General features: G+C 41.3%; 1 protein-coding gene across 11 annotated transcripts in view; it reads left to right on the forward strand.

The window, feature by feature from the left end:
• abi1a (abl-interactor 1a) overlaps window positions 1-26,148 on the forward strand; it is a 50,709-nt gene that overhangs the window by 9,768 nt on the left and 14,793 nt on the right. For 7 of the 11 annotated variants that reach the window (XM_041969012.1, XM_041969013.1, XM_041969004.1 and 4 more), the window contains exons 2-6: window positions 3,121-3,288; window positions 19,131-19,307; window positions 22,998-23,012; window positions 23,638-23,741; window positions 24,113-24,253. In XM_041969012.1, the coding sequence (XP_041824946.1) occupies window positions 3,121-3,288; window positions 19,131-19,307; window positions 22,998-23,012; window positions 23,638-23,741; window positions 24,113-24,253 (605 nt within the window). The remainder of the gene's footprint in view (window positions 1-3,120; window positions 3,289-19,130; window positions 19,308-22,997; window positions 23,013-23,637; window positions 23,742-24,112; window positions 24,254-26,148) is intronic. The other 4 variants (XM_041969003.1, XM_041969005.1, XM_041969007.1 and 1 more) reach the window with 1 other exon arrangement.

Genomic DNA, 26,148 nt, shown 5'->3' on the forward strand with positions numbered 1-26,148 from the left:
TTTTGAGGCTCGTGTAAACTCTAAAAGGCCAGTTTCAGCCTGATCGTGACGACTTCTCGACAAATCGTGATGACTTCATTGTGGTGGCTGTTTCTGCTGAGCTTTCTGTTAATAGACTGAGGTTATGTTTGCAGCAGCGTTGGTTTGTCTGTCCATGTTTTACAACATAAATCAAAAAGTAATGGACTGATTTTCATTAAATGTTCAGGTAATCACACAAATGGAATAAGAAACAAGTGATTTAGATTTTGGGGGGGATCCGGATCCCCATCTGGATCCAGGAGGATTCTTAGCTATTGGGAGATAACAGATAATCAACAGATAATGCCCAGAATAATTAACCCAAAAATAAAGAACAAGATGACATGGTCGATGTTGCATACACTAACAGCTAACCCAGATTGTTCCTGACCCAGACTGCTGCTATATCTTGGTGTTTAAGGGTTTGAGTCCAGGGTCAAGCATGCTAAATAAGATGTGGCATCTCTCCTGCTGGAAATAGTGACGTTAAGCTGAAGTATACATAATAGTGTTGGCATGGGGTGGGCTGTGGAGCCTTTTGGGGCTTTTCTCAGGTGAGTGGCCCTATAGCTTGGCAGAGGTCTGTGCTCTCTGAGTGCTTCTAGTTTTCTTCTTTTAACAGCTTCAGATTTAAATTACAGCTTCAGGCTGCTCTTTCTTCTCAGAGTCATATTATAGCTGGTGCAAGGCAAGCTGTTTGTTCATTGCCCCGTCTGTTCTTCCACTTGGACTGCATGATGGCTTGTTTGAGGGTTTCAGGGGATTTTAACCATTAACCCTTACAACTCCGCTAGATCGCTGGCACACTGATTGGATATCGGATTGTTCCAAAGACTACACTTCTAATGCAGATCTTTAGACTGACTTGCATAGAAAAGCTTGTAGTTCTGCACACTATACAGCAAAAACTGCATCCTGGGCTGTTTATTAAATTGCTATCATTGATATAATGTCGTTGGTTTATATTTGTTGTTCCTGTTTTCATCCAGCTGTTGCACCGTGTACAGTACTGTGCATGTTGCCACGGGTGTCTGCGTGTGCACGAGTGATTAAGTGATATCAACAGATGGCCTTTTGCTCTGAGCCTGCCGGAGGAATCCCCTCCTTCCTGAGGCTGTTACCGCTCAACACATCTGCTGCTCTGATTCCTGCTAAGAGGAACACAGCTGAAATGGTCACCTCCTCACCCGGCCGAGGCTAGCCAGAAAGCAGCTCTCCAGGTCGGATTGCTTCTGAAGTAGTTAACACACTGCCACGGGGGAATCGATCATCTGGTTGTGTCTTCTTGTGGCCTAATGAACCAGCATTGCCCCTCCAGGTCTTCCTTTTTGCCTGCCCCAGGACGGGGCTTAAGGAGATCAAAGATAACGGTTAAGTTGAAGCACAGCTCTCTTACTATACTTTTTAAAGGGATGTGCCTCCTAAGGGATGGGTATCTGGTTAAACAGTGTGGTGTCTTTAAAAAAACAACCATGTGGTGGGCACGTGTTTGTTCATTAATGCTGTCGGTTCTTACGTTGCATCCTATAGTGTTTAGGTTCTTCTGTACAATCATGGAGGACCATTAGCCTGAAATACAGTAGTTTATTAATATAATTATGAGGCAAAAAGAAGATTGTTTAGTATGTTTCTGCTTTCAGTTCTTTACGTATTGTCAGGAAAATGGGAATAGGTGCAGGGATTTATGGAAATATGTATGACCTAAGTGGAAACACAGCATATAAGCCAAAATGAGCTTGAAGTGGTCTTTAGGAATAGTTTTCCTGGGTTCTTGAAGGACGTGTCAAAGCTCTTCCTTTTGCTCTGTAGCGACGTCACTATTATAGATGTTCTTGGTACAATCATGGTCAAAGAAATAATCACAGTTTTACAATTATTATGATTATTAATTTCTTTCAAAACCTCCAAATGTGTAAAATGACATGCACACTTATTATAGGTCTTATAGTTTTATTTATCTCTATATTTCAAAGCAAACTAAACACGATAATCTAGAAAAAAGTAAAGTGACCATTCAAACAAAATCCCCTCTGCTCTGAAAATGATAAATAAATACTACATATTACCTCTGGATTTCTCTGAAAGAAAAACATGGAAAAGGCTACAAGACATGAAATTTTTTTAAAACTAGAGTAGAGAATTTAGGAACACAGGAAAAAACATGTTGCTGGTTTTGACTTGCAGCTGTCCTTTAACAGAAAAGCTGCTGTTTGAGACGTAAACAGTGGAAGTAAATAAACAAAAACATGTCTGTAATTAAATACGGTTTCTTTTATGATCTGTTGCACACTGATGACTCAGCATGACGACCTCATGCTGAGTCATTTATGTTCGAATGGCGAAACTATCCATCAAATAAACTGTTTTGGTGTTTCTCAGCTGTAATGTAACGTGAAGTAAACGCTGCTGAACTCGTCACTCCACCAGTCACACACGACCGGGAAGTCATCACGTTAGTATCGTTAAACCCAGTTATTGTTCATTTACCTCCTTCAGCATCGGGCGTAACTTTGTTTTCGTTCCGTGCAGAAGTCACGCTGATCTTCCAGATTCGCTTCAGAGATAATCTTTTACAGAAGGTGACTCTGAGGCGTCTTAGAGAGCAATTTCTAGGTCTCTGTCTACACTATGTCACACTGGGTTCTGGAGCAGGTTTATCACTCCATACGACGCTGGTCCGGTTCTTCTTGCTTGATCTTCAGAAAGCCAGAGCAACCAGAGCCAAGTCTCCCTGCTGTGGATCACAATATAACAATATTTAGTCTAGCTACATATGACCAAACTTTCTGACTTATTAAAGGGAAATGAATGATTTATGATTTGGTTTAGAAATGTTGGGAGATATTTACACTCTGTTCTTAGAGCATTCAGTATGGCGGTTGCAGGATGTGTTAAATCATCTGAATTCCTCCAGAGGGAGTCGAGGTATCTGAGGAATGAGAGTCAGGGGGGACAACTGGATGTCTGATCTAATCTGTTGTCTTCAATCAGCCAAACCTGACCTTAATACAGGCTAGAAGATGGATGCAAATGTCATGAGACATTAAGAGGAACTGGATTCATTTATTGATACGTCATTTTTCTCCCCTCTCTTGTCAGGCCCAGGACAAAAGGAAAGCACTGGAGGAGACCAAAGCCTACACCACCCAGTCCCTGGCCAGCGTGGCCTACCAGATCAATGCCTTAGCCAACAATGTCCTGCAGCTGCTGGACATTCAGGCCTCGCAGCTGCGGCGCATGGAGTCCTCCATCAACCACATCTCTCAGGTCAGAAATAAACACAGACACGAATACCGCAGATCATACAGCTGTGAAGGATGGTGCCCCACATTTCCCACTTCTCCTCTCACTTTCACACACATGATCACAGTATGCAACCCTCTGAAGTATCCGTACCTCTTTCTATTGGTTTATCAGGCTCATCCAAATTCTGTCTTTATTTCCCCCCGTAGACACTTAAAAACATTTAGATCCATCATGATACTTGTGCAATACTTGGTTTTATTTTTTATTTATTTAGTTTTCTTCTGTTATATATTGATGTTGACATATGAACATGGATAGTAAAGTAGACTGTCTCTGTGTTGCATGAGGCTTTTGCCATGTGCAGGTAAATCCAGCCGCTCATCCAATGAAGTCATTAAGCGCTCAGACAAATCAAAGAGCTCCAGCCATGTGGTATCACATAGATTAGAACCAAGCTGAACTTACAAGTGAATCGATTTCCTGTGACTGGATGTGAAGTGGGAGGAGCGCTTCCTCTGCTTTTGTCTTTCTTGTGTCTGCAGTCTGTGTTTATTCCTCTAGCACAAACTGTGCTGGAAGTGTCAAAAATCCTTTCAAGATACACTGAAGGTCAGATTTCACTCTTAATGGAGGAAGATGCGGCTTGAAAGGCTGAAGGGTTTGAGTCACGGCGAGAAAGAGAGGTCTGGTAAATCAGCTGGAAGGCAGAGAGATGGAAGAAGAAAAGAAGAAACGAGAAAGGAATAAGAAAAGGCATTTTCACACTCCTTCAGGTTTTGAGGCAATATCCTGTGAAGGAGCATTCAGCCAACCGCAAGGTCACCAGGATTCTATTGGTGGCTTCGGTCTCCATGACAACCACCCCAGCCATGCTGGAAAAGTACATTTAAGAGACGGTTAGACAATGATACTTTAGATGAGCAAAAAATAATCTAAACAATGAATTCTCAGCTTTGATTACCTTGTTTGACTATTTCCCCACTGGCTCATGTGAATTTCCAAGCTTCCGTTGCTACATTTACCCCACGTTCGTGTGTTTTTTGTGGCCGTACCAAAGTCTACAAGATGAGCTTAAGTCCCTTTAGGTCAGATGAAATCTCCCCTTTTTTTTGGCTTCTTATTTTGTTAAGGTTTTAAGATGTTCTGAGAGATAAAATGTACACAGCCTGTCTGAGGAATCCAAATGATTTAGCTAGTTTTCCACTACTAAACATGAATGCTGCTTCCATTAATAACATCTCATCTGTGCCTGGGTGTGTTTTCCAGATGAGCCCGAGCGAAGGTCTTAATGTGTTTGTCATAAAGAAGAGCATCTTTGTAGGAATAACAGAGGCAGGACTCCCAGCTTTGCAGAATGTTGGGGTGTTATTGCTTTCCGTCTTGTTCAGGGGTGAATCATTATCGTGTTTTCATCACTGCTCTTGGATATGAGATTAGCAGAGGCCCCTCAAGGCCGGTATTGGGTTCTGCTAAGTGAAGATGGAAGGTGTTAAATCAGGAGAAAAAAAAGGAAATTATCTTAAGGTACCACTTAAATATTATCACACTTCTCCATAGTGTGAATAAAGTCCTTTAAAAATTTGGACTGTATGTCAACAACTCTAATCCCGGTCTTCTGTTTCAGTCCTTCCCGTCCCCAAAGCCTGAGAAGCCTCAGAGTGCTGAGACGCTGACTGGCGTCAGGACCGGTTATAACTGGTCAGGGTGTGTCTGCTCGGTGGTGGCATCTCTGTGACTGGAATACATCTTCTGTTTTTTTTACGCTGAAAGGCAAGACTGTCATTGGATAGTGGGTTTTGTTTTGCTGGTTTCAGCCTACATGATATCAGCAGGAAGTCACGCTGCACATATGTAGTTTATTGTGGTTGACGACGGCCGGTGCCACATCTGGTAGGCCTCTGGAAATGGTGCCACAAATTCCACAAACTGCATCGCCCTTGTTTGTGTGATCCACCAGTTTTTTCTGTTCCTTTTAGGCTTTTGCAAACAGAATGTAACTTGTGCCATTCTTAGTTTACATTTTTGTGTCTCGCAGTTTCCTCTGGCACTGCTCTTATGGTTTTATGCTAAAGAAACAGAAGATTAGTATTGGGTTTAGCAGACCATGATTGGTCAGTGATACATAGGCGGTCTGTTTGCAAAGTCTCACCAAGAAACAAGCTCTTGAGGGGTAGTTTTCTATCACAACTGTCTAGAAAAACGCAAATGACTCCCACCACACCAAATGTCAAATGTGTCATCTTCAGATTGCTTTTATTTGTCCAGAAATGTAAAAATAATGTGCAGATCCATTTTAGAAAGTGGTGGTAATCTTTTAAAGCAGTAGTCCCCCAGACTTTCTGAAGGTCTTTTAGTTCCAGTCCAGTCATTGTGTCTAACCTTGTTCAGAAGAATGTGATTTTCTGTTAAGCCACTGAAAGCAACACCACATGCGCTTTGCAAACTTAAAGCTCTGTGTTTCTGACTTGCTACTCTCACATTCATTATGTACATTCTTGAAACTGTCGTCGCCCTGCAGCACCCTGAGGCTGAGAAACCAGACTGCACAACTGTTTTTCCTGTTCTGCTGCGTCATTTTACAGCAGCACACGCTAGCAAATGGATATCAACACTCTGACCGTTTGGTCGTGCATCATGGCTCATCCAGCAAGGAAAGGAACAGAGGAAACGATAAGACTGGAGACAACACTGGCTTATTTTTCCTGACTGGAGAAGAGACAGCATGCTGAATTAGTCATTGTTAGGAGGCGCCTCACTGAGGAAAAACTGCAGTGGAACGTTAACACTGACCTACGAATCGAGCATAAAAAGGCTCCTAACTCAAAGGATGAACCTGTGTTGTCAACTTAGTAAAGATCCTATTAAATCACATGTCCAGCACCTTTGTTATCCACAGTCACAAAATATCAAAATAAAAACACTGAAGTTTAGTTTAATTAGAAAGATGATATCTTTGTGCTGTGAAGTGTTGATGTCTCTGTCGTTGCTGTTCAGTCTCTGCAGTACTGAGGCGGAAGCGCTGATGGGTGAATGGAGTAGCTTGCAGAGCCTCCACCTTGTGCTGTGTGTGAAGTGGCTGTTAAGAGGCTGTGAACAGGGAGCGCTTTGTCTGTTCAACAACAAAAAAAAGCTCACTGCGATACCCCAAATACAGAGGCAGATGGTGAGAAGAGTGTGAGGTGTGCCAACACACTGTGGTTTCTGCCGACGCATATCAGAAGGTTTTTTTCTCTAATCTCGGTCACACAATTTGGTTTTACAAAAGTGAACCCAGAGCCATGAAACCACCCAGTTTACTGTTGCCATGTTGATAATTTAAGCCAGAAACAGATGTCTTAACCTTTGGGCGTAAGATGTAGAAATTATTAAGGAAACACCTCAATCCGATCACAACTCTGGCTCATACTGAAACTGAAAGATGCTGAAAACTGGCAGTCGTGCCATTTCTTCTAGTTCTTATGTATTTAAAGTAAGGGTATAAAAAGTCATGGTGGTGTAGATAAGCTCTGCCTCAAATGGCACTATTCATGCACGTCCACCAAACATAATTTAAGTACAGCAAAGTGTGTAAAAGGTTGTTTTCAAGTCATGAAAAACAACTTTGTAAACTCTGAATACTGCTTTACTGAACCCTGCAGCAGCTCAGAGGAGCAAGCAGACCTGAGTTTATTTCAGCCAAACCCATCAGGTTAGGTCACAAATGCAAACTGTAGATATGAAATTTCTTTCCCACTTTACAAGTTTTCTACTGTGATAAACTAAGCAGAGGAGGCAGCTTGATGGCGTATCAGCTGATGGTGAAGGTCGACCGTGTCGACCATGCACGTCACAATTTCACACTTAATGATAATAAAATGGGTCAAGGACTTTTTTTAGGCTGTTGAGATAATATGTCCAAAACATGTTCAGACCAAGTCAGATTTTAACTATTGAACTTTCCGTTGCACTTTTCCAGTTATCAAAACAAGACCAGTGATATCGGTGCCACCTTAAGCATGAAAACCTGAGAATGCAGAGTAGCCACTGGGGCGTTTGCGCCAACTAACACCTACAATACGTCTTTAACTCCTCTCTGCATGTGGTCAGACACCGGTGAGCGAGGAAATTCCCCTAAAATCCGAGTAAATTCTTTTACATTGTCTGGTGGAACATGGTGAGTCATCACAGCCGCTCGGTGAGGGAAGAAAGTCTGACTCAGGATCACACTTTAAATGTGGGGAACTCTGATCGTAATGCAGCTCTAGTAGAAAGTCTAGTAAGACTGGAGGAAATGTGAAGGGAATAAGTTTTTCTGCCATGTTTATCCCATCAAAATGGAAGTCAGACCACTTTCATACCACAAATGGGCCATTTAATGTTCATTTATGGAAATTTGAACCTTCTCATGCATGTGATTAGAGGATAGGGAGCTGATGAAGCAGCTGATAGATTTATGGATGTTTAGTCAAAAACAGCATTTTGCAGCTCTGTTTTTAGCCAGTACATTTACTGATGATGTAAATCCCTTGCACTTACATTTGGACTTTGGCCCGTGTTCATATTGAACCCACTGACCACCACAGCGATGAAGCAGCACAACAACTGGCTGAATGCAGAAAACAGCTGAGCCGCACACATCTGCTCAGCAGTCCCAGCTCGATCCCAAAGCAACGCAGAGTTCCAAAATATTCTTATCTGATCACCAGTCTTACTGTTTTTCTGCAAAGTGGGATTGGGTTTGCTGCTTCCGTTATTTGGCATTCCTGTTTGCATTCCCGGACGTACAGTTGCACGTCGTTGCGCTCTGGTGCTGCGCCACCATAACAATGCACACATGCTAAATAGTGTCTGTGCTGCTGTGGTGACTTTTTAACCTCATGTCAGGGAAGAATGGCACTTTCCCAAACAGGATGTTTGTGTGTGTGTGTGTGTGTGTGTGTGTGTGTTTCTCCTTGTGTTTCCTGCTTATTCTTGCACATGTAGTGTATTTTGGTCCTTGTTCTGCCTCTCCCACTGGTTTCTCCCTCTTCTTGTAAAATGCAGGCTTCTTCTACTGTAAGACAGTAAATGCATCTTTTTTTTCTGCAGTTGATTTTTGTCAGAATTTTGGGACATTTTTTGTGGTTGTTCATTTGTGAAAATTTGTTTTTAATGGAGAGCTTTGATTAAATGGGAACCTGAGAAAATTCATCCCATAAAAGGAATTCCAGTTATCTGTGTAATCTCTGTATATTGAAGGGGTTCTGGAAGGAATGTGTCTTTTAAATGGTTGGAGGGTTGTGGAGGCATCAGTCTAAAACAGGAATGACCCGTCAGAGTGCTCCAGGTCATTAATCGCAGGCGAGCATCTTAATGCACAACCTGCAACTCAGCATATTTAGCAGATTCGCTGGCTTCATTCATGTGTTTAACACTCCATTGTTTCTGAGCAGTGGTGTGGTTTTAAAATATCCAGCTCCACCCATCTGTCCCTCCCACTCTTGTGATACTTTAGAAATGTTCTCAAATTTAGTAGCAACATCAGCTTGATTCCAAGAATGAACTGCTGAGAATTTGGAGGTCAAAGTTGAAGACATGTTTTTGGCCAAAGCTCCAGAATTCACTCAGATGAATAAACTTTGCACAAAAGGAAAAAAGTAGTTTGTGTTTGGTCATTTTTTCCTCCTCTTGAATAAAAGTTCCAGTTGGTGTTGTATTAAACATCTCTGAACGCCTGATTAGTCACCTTCACAACGATGTGTAACTTGTGTGGGTCATGCTTCTGTGGAATGAGCAACGCAGCTAAACATACGATGATCACTCTTATTTTTAGTGCTGCCCGGTGTGTATCAGTCACAGATGCATGATTGACACCTCATTGTCGCGTTATTGATAGACAGACATATCTGAATGAGATTTTGGTGCCAGTGGTGATTCCGTATCTCCAGAATCTGGGACATAAATCTATCCTCCAGGATGACGATGCTCTCCCCCACAAAGCCATGATCATCACACACTGTCTTCAGAATTTGGGAGGACTTGATGGCCTGTCATGAGTCCAGACATCAGCACAACTGAACACTTGTGGAATGAGCTTAGATGTGCTTGTTTGTGCTACCGTGACCAGTAAAACCAGACTGGGACCAGGCTGGTGACCAGCATGAGGAGAAGGTACAAACATATGGCTGCGAATGAATAATCCACAGGTTTTTGAGGTCCCTGACTGTGTACAACGTATAATGTGTAAAAATGGCCAATATATATATATATATAGTATTTTTTCCTTCTTGCTGTGGGAGAACAGAATAATCCAGTCCACCAAGAAACTCAACAGGAGTGAACACCAACAGGAGAATATTGGTTTGGCACATCTTTTGGGGCTTAATCCCTACAAGTTATGGCTCGTTATGAAGGTGACGAATCAGGCTTTCCAGCAGTGTAACATACACCAACTTGTATTATTAAATAATACAAGTAATAAGTAAGTAAGTAAGTAAACAATACTTTTTTTGTGCCAGGTTTATTGCAATGAAATGAGGAAGAATAAATTCAACTTCAAAACTTATTTTGTATAAAACCTCTTTTTAACACCATGAGAGGAAGACAAAGATTACAGCGCTATAAAAAGAAGCCTTTCTTGTTTATAAACCATTACATGAAAACATCAACTTTTTTTTTTGCTTTTGAATCCCAACAATATGTCACCTTCCATCAGAAACTCACTTTTCTGTCAGCTTCGTACCATATTTACTACATTTATATTCCTGATTTTAGTCTGGAGAAATCACATCTTCATTAGTTTTACTCTTCATATATCTCATGTTTTTAAAGCAAACAGCCTAAAACCTGAAGCAAAAACAAGTAACAGAACAAGCTGCTCTTCATATTTGAAGCGTTTTCAGCTCCGTACCCATCAGAATTGATGCAGACTCATTAGGTTTCAGTTTTGTGGTGTTGTCGGTGGAGACCTTTGCAGCTTCTCTGAATGTGACACACATCTGTCCAGCATGGTTAAAGACGAGGTGAGTGGTGGGAATTGAAAGGTTGTTCAGTGAATCATTAGCTCCTCTGCCCCCACCCCCACCGCAGAGTGCAGTCATCAGGACCAGAACATTTTTTCCCACCTTGCAACCCCCCTGCGGCTACATCTCAGTTACACCTTTGTTCTGCACCTCCATCCTGTACAAGAAGGGAGGGGATTATTAGACACACTGTTTGATTTAAAATATCTGTTTCCTCACAGGAGGCTTTGTTTCTGAGATTTGGATTGTGCCGTTTATTGCCTCTGTTGTTTCTGGGTCCAAGTCTGGGCATGATGGAGGCTTATTCTGAGCTTGTATGTAAACTTTAGGGCACAGTCAGAATATTGTTTTGGCTGTGACCCAAAGCGAGATTGTCAGAAATCTGCCAGGCTGTTTCCATATGTGCTGTGTTGGCAAATAAAGCGTTGACCTTGGCATGCTGTCCTGACTCTTTTAACATATTTGTTCCCCGCTGCTGTTCATGTGGCAGAAATTGCCTCTGATTTTTCACATGTCCAGTCTTTGCAACCTCCACTCCTGGCTCCATAATTTCTCACAAGTTGTTGGATTTACTAGGTCCAGTTTTTGAGGGATTCTTGCCAAAGTGAAAACTCCCCACGGGGCAACTGACCTTCCTTTTTGGCCCAGAGAGCAGATGGAAGCTCCGACATGCTCTGTGTTGCAGCTCTGAGAAGCAGCCCCACCGAAGGCCCTTTGGACAACTGTTTGACTCCACAGATGACGGGCTTCAGATGTGTTGGCTGCAGTCTCGCTGAGGCAGACCAGACTAAGAGGCGTGTGCTCTGCTCCAACAGCCGTTTTGGCTCGGTGCAGAGCTGTTGGATTGCGTAGCTCTTACAGATGGCGCTGGATGCTGTGAGAACCAGAGGACATAAAAAGTTCCAGTGACCTGAAAATGTGAGCAGACACAAGAGCCGAAGTTTACTGGTTCAAATGGAGGACAATGTGTGGAGGACAGTGCCTCCTGAGAGGCCCTGCCACCATAAGATCAAGCCAAAGGGTCTCAATGGACAAGGATGATATAAAATTCTCACTGGCGAAGCTGTTGTTTATAGTTTTCAGCTTGTTTTCCAACTCATTGCAGATGTTTGATACTTTAGATCAAATATATATTTGTGCATCTGAGAGATTAAAGTAGCACTTTTTTAATTTAGTGATAGTAAAATATGTCCTTCTGTCTCATTTTGATGGCACAGTGACATTAATCATGACACCTTCATTGCCCAGCAGCATCCCGAAGCTAAGAAACTTTTTTTTTTTTCTGGGATACTGCACCCCTTTACAGGGATGCGCTAGCAACTGGATATCAACACACTGGCCGTTTTGAACATTCACCATGACTAATTCATAAAAAAACACAAGAGATAAGAGAAGAGCCAACACTGGACTAACTTTTACTGACTGGAAAGACCTCAGAGAAGAGACTGGATGCAAGATGGACCCCAAACAAGCCGTCATAAGTGAGCGCCTCACTGAGAAAATCTGCCAGAGTTCAGTAGTACTTCTTTAAACATTTTGCCTATAGTGTAAATCCTTACTGTCACGTTTGGAAAAACATTGTTCTGAAACTTGGGTAAGCTGTACATGAGATATCAATGATTCTTTATGTTGCTGTCCCATTTCTCTTCCATGCCAGTATACAGAAACGCCCACATGTCTATAGCATGTGACACGTGACAGCTCTGTTTTCTTTATGGCACAGCATCACACGCCAGCAACTGGATATCAACATATTGTCCGTTTTTAAATGCGGACAATAGCTGATTCAGCAAAGAAATGCAGAAGGACATTATCAGAGGAAGAGAAAAGAAGAAAGTGACAAAGTAAGAGATGAGACGAGTCAAAGTTCAGTAATTTAAGGCTGTAATTATTTCAGAAATGTTCTGTAGTTTAAGAGCTTTAGGGCTCTAAGTCAGATTTTAAATTTAGTCATTTATTTTGTCTGAGATTGTTTTTATTCTCCACTGTGTAGCTCGGTTATTGGTTATTGGTTCTTTTAATTTTCAAGGTGTAAATGGCTGGCAATGTTAAGTCAAACGATGGCTAAATAACGATTTAAATAAGCAAATAAAATTATGAATCTAACCAATTTCATTATCATTTTACTGTTTTACAAATTCAGTCCCATTTTATTTTGAAATACTGAGGCTCACTATTAAATATGTTGGAAGTTGTGAACCTACAAAGTGAAGTTCACTCTGATAAAGAAGAAGAGGTTTATTCATTTCCCAGTTTGAGACATTTTGTCACTTTTCCATCTGACCTACAGACTCATTTTAACCGGACTCTTCTGCTTCCTGTCAGCAGTCATGCAGTCGTATGAACCAAAAGCAGACGGGTTAATTATAGGAGTCTCATTGCACAACAAACACTCCCACAAGTTGTCTCAGTGACACAACTTCAGTGTTTCTCACAAAAGAAACATGTTCATGACTCTTTCTGTTAAAAGATTATTTCAGAAAATGTTGGAAACCACTGTGCTAGAGACCATGCAGGTTGAAAGGAAGTGTGTGCAGTAAAATAAGCTCTCCTCACTGCTCGTCTTCATTAAATAACTGGATGCCTTTACCTGTTAGCAGCTCTGACTTCTGCAATAAATCCTCGATCCACAGCAGGAGGACCAGATGTGTTAAACAGATGTGTTTCGTGGATATTATCTCCTCCTAATCCCAGTTCCAAACTACTATAAATTGAGCTCATCTTCATTAATTTCCTGAAACGTTCTGTATTCAACCTCTCATTTCATTTTCATGTGAATTTTGATTTATACTTCATGGCAGTGAGATGTTTTTAGCTAGCAAGGAGCTCTTTGTATGTTTGTGCCTTGCTCCCACTTTACTAAAACATTTTTCTTTTCTTTTGTTTTGTCTGTGAAGGTTTTCATTTATCCAGGTTATGATGTCCAACTTTACTGAAAAGAAACTGCCTCAGTTACACATCATCGTCTACGTTTCGTCTTCTCTTTTCGGCCACTGATTACCTCTCCCTCCACACCTGTGTTTGTCTGTCTGCTGGGAAGTTGTCACGTAACGTTTGAGTGCGGCTCTGAAATTCCAACCCTTTGAGTGGCCGTGTCACCGAACTGAGAGATTTAAGCCTTTCTGCTGATGTTGCATGGTGCATGCTGTCAGTGTGTGACCTGGTTCCCACCCCCACACCCACCTCTTACATACACTGGCCTGAATAACACAATATTTTTCCTGGAAAGTAGGTTTGAGTAAGTCGGGGTGGGGGGGTGTCCTACGTTCCCAACGTCAGGTTTTCCTTTTGAAAAGAGTGATTATCAGTGTTTTTAAGAGCGGGTGGGGATTGTTAACATTGTTATTGCTTAGTGTTTAATTGCATTTATGGTGAGTCTTTCAGTCTCAGACGCTCCTCAAATTGTTTTTTAAAAGATTTTGAAGTGTGTTAAATAAACAGATGATCACATGACGTGAAAATGACTTCACCAGGCTGCTTTTCTAGACGGAGAAGTTATGGATATTTAGCTTTTTGTTTGATAGAATTAACCTAAAATCCACTTCAACCATTACAGGTGAACTTAAATTGGTTTTCTTTAAACTTTTAAATGCACATGAACAACATGCTGTTCTCTAATAAAGTGACAAATTGCTTAAAGTGTCTGAGCCATGAATGGGCTACTAAATGTCCTGGTTCAATGACAGATTGTATTTAAACAGTCCTCTTTATCTTGCTGTTCACATTTAAGCAGGCTGGACAGAATCAGATCTATACTTTAACTCAGCATTTGAGACGCCCTTTTTAAACAACATGTGCCTTCCAGTCAAATCAGATTGACGTGTCATCTGTTAGATTTGTGGTTGTTGAAGTTCAGTTATTTAACATGAGCTCATCCTGCGTCATATTAGGAGCTGCTTTCCAAGCGCGGCCTCAGCTAAAAAGCAGCCGTCTGGCTTTAACAGAAATAAATAAATCACAATATTTAGATGCTTGATGCCACTGACAACACAACAGTTTCTGATTGTGCCAGCCACAATGCTGACTCACTTCTACCCCAAAACGGGAAAATCTTTAAGTCCAAAGAGATCTTGACTGGACTTTTTTGGTTCTTGTGTCTGGTTAAAAATGCCTCAGTGATGATGATGATGGCAGTAACTCCAGCTCCTAGCCGTTGGAGGTGGATGGATGCTTCTTCTGCTGGGTGTGGGAAGAACTGGGGAAGAATGAGCTGGATAAGGAGAAGAAGAAAACCTGAAGATAAAGGAGATGATGAGTGAAAAGAGTTGCTTTAAACCGGGTTGCTTTAAATCCTAAGAGACCGTATCTGATGGCTAAGCCAAGCACTGGAGCCAAAACCGTGCAGCATTCTGGGAAAATGGCTGCAGGCCTCGAACATGTGTGACAGTGGTTGAGAGCACATGTGAATGAATCATCCAGCTCTCAGATTTTATTCTCTTTCCACCCAAGAGATGAACCAATGGGGTCAAGTAAACACCTTTTCAGAGAAGCACATTCAGTCAAAGGAAGAGGCGAGCTGTTAAACAGGCTCCTCTCAAATTAAAGACCCCGCTGGGTCAGTTGAAAGGGTTCCAGCCAGAATGTGCTTTTCTGTTCAGACCTTTGAATTTTTGTCAGATCCATTTAACTTTCTTTGGACACCGGTCAGTGGATCAGCATCCTGCTCTCCGTGGGGGGCAACCTCTTGCTGAAGTTTGCTGAAGAAAGTGGTTTCAGATTTCCCGGTCTGTTGTGTAACTCGAGCCTGCAGAATTACAGCAGTGGCTATTTTCTCAGCACACAGGACAGAGATGAGCTCCATGTCTCCTTTTTCACCTCCCTCTCTTTGCCAGCTGCAGTGGTGTTTGTCCACATGCTGTCCTCTGATAAGGGCAACTCGTTCGTCTGCTTTCCCGGTTTCTCACTGCGGTTTCGTGGGAACTTTTGGAGTTCTGACTGGAAACACCTGCTTTCCCACATTGCCTCATGCTGTACGATCAGAGTGCTGCCTGTTGTGGCTCCATTAAGTTCTCTGCTAATAGAAGACAAATGGGTTGATTTGAATTTTGGCTCTGTTGTTTCCACATGATCCAGATATGTGACAAATTTGGAAATGATCTCCAAAGCTGTCTATGGAGTCTGGCTGTCAGCTCAGTAGAGCTTGTATCCTTTTGTTTTCTGCTCACTGCAAAGAGCTCGAGCCAGACAGGTTAGAAAAGATTTCTCTGGCTGATGCCTGGTCTTCCTTCCTAATTCAAACCCACACAAAGGGGCACTGAAACAGAACGGATGTTTCCCCACTGTATGGGAAGTCTCTGTGGGAGCAATTATATATGAGCAACATTTCCTTTTATGAAATATTGATTCTTCCTTTTACTCTAATTTTGAACAATCTGGTTTTATTATACCCTTGTGTGTCCTGCAAGAATCTTTGTTGCATCATTCTTCATACAAGAGTTAATTATGTCTCTCAGCTATGCAGGATTGTGCAAAAGTCTTGTACCCCCTCATTTCTCTATACTGCCAGGTAAATGAGAAATAGATGCAATGATAAGATAAAACCAATGAAATTATAACACACTGAAATAGAGCGTGCAATTTCTTCACGTAGTCTTCAGTAATAGTTCTCCAGACTTCTTGAAAGACTTTCCAAAGTTCTTCTTTGGATCTCGGCTACTTTTTTGTTCGGTTGTGTGTTGAGGTTTGGGCTCTGGTGAGGATTTATCCTATTTATAATATAATATTTAGCATATTTTCTGTTTCCCTTCTTGTCAGCCTCCCACCTGCATGGAGACCATTTCTGATGAGGGTTCTGTGAACCGTAGATGGATCAAATGAAGGTTTTGATGCATCTCTCAGGTCCTGTGACGTCTTTCATGATTTATTTCATGTTTCTTAAGGACCTTACTGTTCATCTGCTTGAAAGTTTATTTTAGTTTATCTAGTGGCCCCAAACTGTTTAATGATGAGATGTAATTGCCATTTGGAAATCATCTTTTTGGTACAAAAATAGTGGTTTATGTCTGTCAAACTGTTATCGTTGGAGAAATGGCTGCCGGTAGAAAGTTTGTTTCTAGAGGACACAACGCTGGTTTGACCATGAAATGCTCTGGTACATGATCTGGACAACCAGTAAAAACTTTAAAAGATCTTCAGAGTCTGAAAATATTCATACTTCTTGGGAGTAAAACATTCTTTTGTGTAAAATAAACTGTTTATGTCTTTGTTTGAATTGGGTACTTCCCAGATATGAACTTGGAGTGAACTGTTTTGTACATAATTTAAGCAAAGCAGACTGACGCTGATCTCTGTGGGATGAGGGATACTGTGAAGGAAAAGTGGGCCACACAGTGGAAAAGTGCAGAAAGAAAGACACCCCAGTCCAAATCCAGATCACTGTGGCATGAAAGGAATCCTCTGTTGGGTTGGTCGCCACTAACTCCCCCCCATGGGAGACCATGGCTTCCTTGGTCTGCCCTCCACAGACATTATAGCCTTTCATCTCTCAGAGGAAAGCCAGCTGCTCCTTGGGGTCCCTCAAGCCGATGTGGGTGTGTATTTTATTTATATTTTCTTATGGCTGATGATTTATAGGATTTATAGGGAATCGATTAATGAATAATCATTCCCTCATTGGTTCATTCAAGCACATTAACACAGTCAAACGTGACCAGGCTGGACGTCATCTAAACATAAACCACAAGTAACCCACAGATACGGCACGTTGTAAATGGTAGAAAAATACAGACTAATACTATCGTATATGTAAATGCCAAACAATGTTTAGTTTATCCATCGTATTATTTTCTCCTCTTTTCATTAACTGGGTCTTGCTACACAGCGTATTTGTTCGTAAAAACACTATTAAGGTCTGCCAAGCCTGCAGCTTTCAGACTGAGGAGGCTGCTCATGGTTAAAGCAACCAAACTGATCATAGCATTTCGTTTGTTTTGACTCATTGCTACATATTTGGTATCCTCGCATCTTAGTTTTAAAGACAAGTTCTCCATGTGGTTTAATGTTATGTGGCTCCATCCATTTTTCTGCCACTTATTCGAGGTTGGGCTTTAGCCCCTTCTTCCAGGTCATGCGGTGGATCCTGAGGTGTTAGCCGTGAAACATGTCCAGGGTTCTCCCAGGGCCTGTTCGCTCTGGACAACCACAAAGGGAGGCGTCCAGGAGGCATCTTGATGCCCGGGCCACCTCGTCTGGCCCCTCTTGATGTGGAAGAGCAGCAGCTCTGCTCTGAGACCCTCCCGGATGTCCCGACTTCTCACCCCGGAGAGCCCAACCACCCTGTGGAGGAAACTCTTTTCGCCCCTTGTATCTGTGATCTTGATCTTTCACTCATTACTCACAGTTCGCGCGCATGGATGAGGGTAGGAACGTAAATTGACCAGTAAGTCAAGAGCTTTGCTTTTTGGTTCAGCTTCTTCTTCACCGTGACAGACTGATGCAGAGTCCACATCACTGCAGACCCCGTACCGATCCGCCTATCGATCTCCCGCTCCATCCTTCCCTCACTTTGTGAACAAGACTCACATTTTTTTTTTTAGGTTTTGCTTGGACCTTGATCTGTTTCTGAATCTTTTTCTAGAGTCTATAGAGATGGACGATATACCAACTTCTTACCTTATAATGGACTAATATTTTCCATTGAAGATAAAGAACTCAAATCAGACACGTGTGACCAGAATAAGCTGTTTTCATGTTCTCTCTCATGACTCCTTCTCTGCTGTAAAATGACAAATTCCCAACGACTAACAGCTTCTCCTCATGCATGAGTGGCTTTGCCCACACTTTTTAAAGCAGCTCATTTTTCATGTGTTGGACAAACTGTGGCTAAATCACAGTTTTCCTCCGTTACATCTTCGTTCCCAGCAGACCCGCTGCTATGTGTGAGCAGCAAACGCCGCCTCAGTTGCTGTTATTTTAGTCTGTTTCTGGCTCATTGTGCTGTATGATAACAGAAATGAAACAAGAAAAGCTTTTTAAGGAATTACAAGAGCAGAGATGGAGGTAGAGAAGCCGAATAGATGACGCTGCTGATGGGGCGAAATACAAATGACAAATGTTCTCTTTATTATAGTATAAATAAGTTTTGGTATACGTGGTTTATACATGGGTTCATGTCGTCCAGTCTCTCTGCAGTTATGGACTTTTCTGACTGAATTTTGAGGATGATTTATAGTTAATATACTTGTAGTTAAAAGCACAAAGTTTCTAAAAATATAGAGTTCATATTGTTAAGTTTGTATTTTCAAAGTGAGTCGCTGCGGTAAAAAAATCTTAAAAGAATCCTATAAATTGATAATTATCAAACACTTTGGGAACTCCTGATGAGTAGTGTAGTAAGTAATTTACTCTAAAGAGGAATGGGTAATTAATCAAATAGTGGTGCAGCTTCAGTAGGAAAACTGTCTTGATCCCAGAAATTATAAATGGTGTATTTGCCTCTTGGAAAAGAACGAGATGCTTCTCAGTGTATAGAAATCTGTGAGAGAATGATGTCGGGACAGAGCGAAAAAATTTCTTTCCTCTAAAAGAATCTCAGACTGTCTGAGCTCTTCATTCTCAAACTCACATTTTAACCTTATAATTAACTGAATAATCTTCTTTTTTTGGCGTTCTGGGTCATCACAGCAATTTGTGAGGCCAGAAATGTTCAGATGTACTTCCCTCTGTCACTATTCTGAGCAGCCCTGGTTCGTGCCACCGTTTCATTACTGCACACCGGCTCTCGTAAAAAGATTAGGACCTCCGTGATGAAAAGCACAACCCCTTGATTTAATTAAACCTTCTTAATATGCTGCATGATGAGCTGACTGAATCCATGTTGAGATGCACGTCTGTTTGGTTTATTTTTCACTGCGGCATTAATGGCGTGTGTTTCACTCTTTACAGACGGTGGACATCCATAAAGAGAAGGTGGCCAGGCGGGAGATCGGGATCTTGACCACGAACAAGAACACGGCGAGAACCCATAAGATCGTAGCGCCGGCCAATATTGAGCGGCCGGTCAGGTACATCAGGAAGCCTATTGACTACAATGTCCTGGATGATGTTGGCCATGGTGTTAAGGTGAGCAGATTTGCTTCAGATTCAGTTCAGTTTAGGTGCTCTTCAGTTTTCGACTTGCTTGTTCTACATCTAATTCTCTCTCCCTTCCCCCTCCTTGTATTCTCGCCAGAGGTATTCCTATCTCCCTTCTTCTCTCTCCCACTTTTTCTCACACACAATCTCATCTTTTGTGCTTTTCTTTCATCTTTTAGTAAGCACCTCTTCTGACCCTACAGGAATATGTTGAGTGTGGGTTGGTGGGAACTGGTCGGGGGTGGAGATGAACTAAAAAGTGATTACATCATACAGCTTTCACACAGCGGCCCTATTCTTGGTGTGTTGTGAAAAAGGCAATCAGAGACAAATTTATGAGGCATGTTTAAATGCACTCAGGCCACTGTAATCTTGTTCTCAAGGTATTTGGACATCAGCTCAGTTTAAAAGGTGGGGAAGAGGCTTTTTGATGTTCCATTAAGGTTTTCTTTTAGGGTCACAAGGTTGTCCAGACAATGACATCATTTCCTGATAGCTGCAGGCATTTTTCACCACATCCAGCCTCCCTCTTGAACGTCGTCTGCTCCACCAATCAGCCAATCGATTGCAGCTGTCGGACAGATTGGATTAGAGGCCCACCATTACCGTCCCATAGTGTTACCCTGATAAGACAGGATAAAAGCCATGGTGCCACTCTCAATATACTCTGTAGAGGATTACTTTGAATCCTTTTGTCAAAATAATGAGATGTGAAACATTTTGATTGCATGCAGTTCCTAACCAGGACAGGAGTTATGAGTACTAAGTTCTTATAATGTGTCTTTGGAAGTGTTCTTTCTTTCGGCGTGTAGCCTAGCATGCATACTTTTGTATTTTTCTGTGTCGGTGAGCTTCTAGCCTTTATGCTAGGCTAAGCTAATTGTCTTGAGCGAAGCAATTTTTACTGGAGTTTTAAACTCTAAAGTTAAGTTATTTACATGTATGCATTAAAGTTAATAAACCTTAAACTCCTACTTTCAGTCAAACATTTTAATTTTGCCATTTGTTGTAGAATTGTTTTCTGAGTCAGTTAAGGATATTTTCCTGAGCACATATAATAATGAAGAATAATAGAAAAAAAGTGTTTTTAATGGATAGGAATGTAAATGTTGTAAATTACAGGGCAAAATAAACTATAAGATCGAGTTGTGAGGAAGTCATATGATATTAGAAATTTAGTGAAACCATCTTGCTTCCTGGCTGCTGCGTTTATTTTAAGGACATCAAGCATTACACCAGGCCTAATCTCTGGATTTTCTCCTTTCAGTGTCATTATGAATGCTGCATTTTAGTCAGTAAGTGTGGGAAACTCGCACACCCACACACACACATGTGCATGCAGCGGTCCTACATCACTCACCTCTTCTCATCTGCACATGTCACAGCCCGAAGAACTGATCGATACTTGATGTCAATACTCCATATTAATTCAAAGAGCATCTGTGATGGCAGCTGTCAGCGGTGGGCTCTTCTGTAGACACGGTTTAGTTATTGACCAGAATCAATACTGTAATGGGAGTTTAAATGATGTGTTTTAGCTTCAGTTTACATCGGCCGTTGGGTTTGCGTTGGCCTGAATGTTGAATTGGTTTTACACAAAGTTTGCATTGCTAAACACCTACAAAACGGAAAGGAAAGGAGCATTTAGTGCTTGCATACATAATTTAGAAAAAGAGCTTTTGTGGGAATCAAGAAGGGAGGCGGGGGTGCTGCACAAGAAGAGGGCAAAATTCATCCAGAGAATAATCGGATTATTATCTGTACACGGCAGCATCATGTCAGCAATCCTAAAAGTGACAGATCAGGACGTTCCTGCATCTCAAGGCACCCGGTCGGCGACATGATGCCTTTTAGAATTAATACAGATGAGATTTATTCTTCCAGTCAGATGATGTTTAATCTAGTCAGTGGAGCTTTTAGGAATCCAGGCATGATGACATCAGGCGGTAAAGTTAGATTCAACGTTCTGCCTCGTCTCAGTTTGGAGTTTACACAATTACTATAAAAGGCCTAATTTTGTCATTGAATAGAAGTGTCAGTGCCGGCTTCTTTACACTCACAGAATCTAGTGGGGCAAGGTCAGGACTACAGGCCAGGCCAGACCAGGCCAGACCAAACCAGGCCAGGCCAGACCAAACCAGGCCACGCCAGGCCAGGCCTGTACCTTTTTATCTTCTCTCCCTCAGCTATGCAGCCTGTAAAGCACAATGTGGTTTTGCATTGTCTTGTTGAAAAATGTATGAGTGTTGCTGGAGAAGATGGGATACGAAGGCAGCATATGTTGCTCTGAAGTGTCAACTTTTCTGCATAAATACTTAGAGCAGAGAAGTTGTAAACGAGCTTTGCTAAGAGCTCTGATTCAGCCTGACACACAATCTGACTTTGGACTTGTTGCTCATAACAGTCTAGATGGTCTTCAACTGGAACACAGTGTCAATTTTTCCTTAAAAATAAAATAAATAAATCACAAATATTAACTGGTAACTACATGTTACTGACATGTGATGGTGCATCCCAGATGCCACTACTGGACAAGGTTAACATGAGGCCAGTTTGTTTTGCACAATAAAGTTTTAAGCTTCATGATGTCCCAAACTTTTCCCATTTGTGAATTTATTCCAGTAGATGGAAAAATTGAATTATTTTCAATGATCAGAATATTAGCCCATTAATAAGGACATAGTCTAAAAATAATTACAGCCATAATGGCAGAGATGATGATAATAGAAATAATAATTGGTTCCCTTTTCCTCTTCATCAGCTTCCTGTCGCTTCTCCTTGTTCCATTACTTCTTCCTACTTATCCACCTTTAAAAAAAGATAAATGTTGTATTTTTAATGATGGGGGGCTGCTCTGCTAGGTGTCAACTTAATATTTTGAGAGTGTCACTGTCCTCAGAGTGTAAATATCAATTATAAACTCTGCTGGATGACAACGATCCTAGTTTCACAAGCTAAGCCTTCTTGAACTTCACAGTGACCTTCATCTGAACCCGTTTGTCCATAATTCATCACCAAAACATTTCCAGACCGACAGCCTGGTTTGCTCAGCAGAACAGAGGTACAGTATTTGCCAGCAAGATAAGGAAAGCAGACTCTGGCATTTCGTCAAGCTCTGACAGGGAAGCGAGATCTGAACGTGAAATTGATCATTTTCATCTGAGCTGCATGTTTTTCAAATGAGGAAATATGCTGCTGTTCTGGTGTCCTAGTGTTTAAGGAGAAGCTGCGTTGACTTTATAGCTGTCAAAGCGCAGATGTACCTCACTGCTTTTCCAGTCCTGGACTCTGGACTCTGTCTGCCATCAGCTGACACCTGAACCGGTGCTAGTTATTGCTGCGCTGCATTCACTCAGATTTCTTCTGTTGCTAAGGCACATTTTTACATTTCTGACTTGTCGATCAGTTTCATTTGAGCAACCCTGGAGGTTCCTGCAGTGTGACTCTTGTTTCTGGGTGTGGCTCTGAGCGAAGGGATCAACAGTCAGAAGCCACAGTGTTTTCCTCCGACTGCCAACCTTCCAGGTCTTGCTAAATATTTACTCAGCAAATGATCTTTTTTCTCTCGTGGCTTGTACTTTGACTCCTCCTGATGGGTTTCAGTGTGGCAATTTTGACATGCCCTCTTTCTGTCTCTCTCCTCTTTTTGTTTTTTTTCCTCCTTCGCCCACATTTTAGTGGCTAAAAGCCAAGGTAAGTCTCATTTGTCACATGACCCATTTTCCTCCACTGTATTATTGATACACTTAACAGTTAAACTCCCTTTCAGACCCATCTCCATGTAATTAATGTTGTCGTTTCCCATGTTAACCGACCTGTAGTCGTCCCTATAGAGAAGAACATGCCCCCTGAATCCTTCTAGCTCTGCCTCTGTCTCTGTATATGTTGTCATTTACTTTTCATGTTGTGTAATTCTCCCTTAAATGTTTGTTAGTCGCGTTTAACCTTCCAGACTTCCCAGACAACTCACATCTCCAGAAACAGTATCGGCACTGTACAAATATCCTTAGATATTTTAACACAAACCCAGATTCTAAAAAAATGCCAAAGAACTGAGTATGTTTCAATAAACTGCTGCAGCTCTTTCATGCTTTTCTGTGCAGAAAATAAGGAAATTAGTGGTTCAAGACTGTTGAATGAAATCTGTCTGAGGGAAACATTAGGTTGATGGGATTATGTTATCCTCAAATAATGCATCTGAGTTGTCTTTTGGGAAGCCTGTAACATCTTATTTTAGTCACATTAGTACTTGTTGGCTGCTGTGACTGAAGGAATTTGTTTATAAAATGAGTCTTTGTTTTTTTTTTCCTAACCACAGCAACATGGGAACAATCAGTCCATCAGGGCTGGAACACTATCGAGGACCACTCCGCCAACGCAGAAGCCGCCCAGCCCTCCCATGTCAGGGCGAGGCACTCTTGGGTAGGATCTTCATTTTTCTTTCGCTACATATGGTGTAAACATATGTCTTTTGTGCTTTTTTATTTAATGAATTTACAAAGCTTTAAAATGCCCGAGTATATTATGATACAAGCCATTTTTGTCTTTCTTTGATTTTGGTTTGTCTATTTAAAACTGATGCAAAAAAATGTTCTTTAAACTTTTATGACAGTCATCGTTGGATGCTCTGCATCGCTCACAGACACTAATCTGATATTAATTATGATGCACGCAGCATCCAGCTGATTTACACTCCGTTGATCAGCTCTGGATTTGCACTGAAATCGAATCATTCTCAATTTTCATTCATCATTATTTGCTTTTTATTCCCACTTTTTTTCCGGCTGCTACAGACGCAACACGCCCTATAAGACCCTGGAGCCAGTGAAGCCACCCACGGTGCCCAATGACTACATGACCAGCCCTGCCCGAATCGGCAGCCAGCACAGCCCCGGACGCACGGCGTCGCTCAACCAGAGGCAACGCACACACAGGTAGAAACACTCAGAAAACAAGACTAAAACTGTTACTGTAAATAACATCTTAGAGTTTCAAATAAGTTAAGCTTATCTGGGACAGTTTCACTTCATGGGTTGCTCAGAACACAAACAAAAATAAAATCTCTTATTTGCTTCAGTTCACTGATTCATTTAATTAAGAAGACGACACGTCTTATTTTGATATTCATACAGACATTAATAGATCTTCTCACATCACCAGGCCATGTTAAGCACTTGCATTTGGTACATTTATATCAGGGATACTCAGTCCAGTCCTATGAGGGCCACGGTCCAGCAGGTTTTCTATGTATTCCTGCTCCAACACACCTGACTCAAATTAATGAGTCACTGTGATTGGCTGTTCGATCCATTTAATTAAATTTCAGGTGTGTTGAAGCAGGAATTCATTGAAAACCTGCTGGATTGTGGCCCTCGTATGACCGAAGTGAGTAGCCCTGACTCATTTCAATGCAATTTTCTTTCCATTAATGCAGCAAATTCTTGCACACACATTTTTGCAGCAGGTGTGATGTTGCATGCCTCATTTTACGTGATGACCTTGTTTTTAACATCAAAGTTAAAAGGTTTCTGTAAACACTGATCATTCTGTTTTTTCAGAAAACCAAACAGGGATTAGGAAGTTGTTTTCAAACGCTGCTCAGGTTTTAAAATGCTGGCTTTTAATTCAGTGTTTCAGTTGTGCGATATGCAGGTGACCATCAGGGTCGCCTTTAAGGGAGAAGAAGTACGGTTTTCTCAATAAATGTACAAGACGGGCGCGATGTTTTTTTCTCTTAAAATGTCAAGACATAACCTGGAAGAGATTTTGGAACAAAACTGGGCTCTTTGTTGTTTATCATATTTAAATGAGTTCTGTTTAAAATAACCTGAGGATCCTCATTCCTCCTCTCGAGTTGTCGGGGGAGGGCTTAAGGTGCAAGGAACGGGATCACAGGTGTGTTAATTAAGATATGGGATAAGAAAAATTAAAGAACAAGTTTATCCTTATTGAATAATATTGAATAGCTGACTTCATCAGACACTAACCTGCTTGACTTTCATTTTATTTTCATTTCTCATTTTGATGCTGCAAATCTCATTTAAATTTGAAGTTGAAGTTTTTTGGTTTGCCATCTTTGTTGAATTCTCCAGTAACGTAGCACACAGGCAACATGTCAACATTGCTTCAACATTTAGGATTTTTTTTAGTAAATAGCCTTCAGGTATTTTGGATGAACTCCAGTAGATGCGCCAACCAAGAGAGAAATCCAGGGAGAAATGCTGTAGTAGGTGCAGGAAATCTAGAAAATGCAGCGCAGCACTACAGTCAGCGACAGAGATGCTACAAAATATTCATCAACACTGAGTAATGGAATCAAATACCGATTTTATAATATGATGGAAAACAAACAAAAAAAAAAAACAAAAAAAAAAAAAATAAAAAAAATAATATGATGGAAAACTAGTGAACATATGTACATATTTGTGCAGGAAAAGTACAGTAACTCTGGAACTTCATCATGTCAGACCTAACAGGTCCCTGCTGGTAAAATCTTCAATTTTTGCACGATAAAGTTTGTGGATAAAAGTCTCCAAATCCCACTGATAATCCTCAACTTTTAATTGAAACCCACATGGAGAATTTACTCTTTCTTTTTACTTTTTTGACACATAAAAGTGGAGTAAGCGTTCCAGCTCCACCTCTAAATTGAGCACTAGGTACAATGTTAGGGTTTCAATAGCGTGTGAAATGCATCTCTCCAAAAACACCGGTCGCCTTCATGTTGGGTAGTTCTAATCTCTTCCTTTAACTCAGCAGCTTATAGCACTTTCACACCTCTTCCTCCACTCTGCTGCACTAAATCCGGCATTTGTCTGACAAGGTTTGG

The sequence above is a fragment of the Melanotaenia boesemani genome, chromosome 18 (genome assembly GCF_017639745.1).
Source record: "Melanotaenia boesemani isolate fMelBoe1 chromosome 18, fMelBoe1.pri, whole genome shotgun sequence".
NCBI lineage: Eukaryota > Metazoa > Chordata > Actinopteri > Atheriniformes > Melanotaeniidae > Melanotaenia > Melanotaenia boesemani.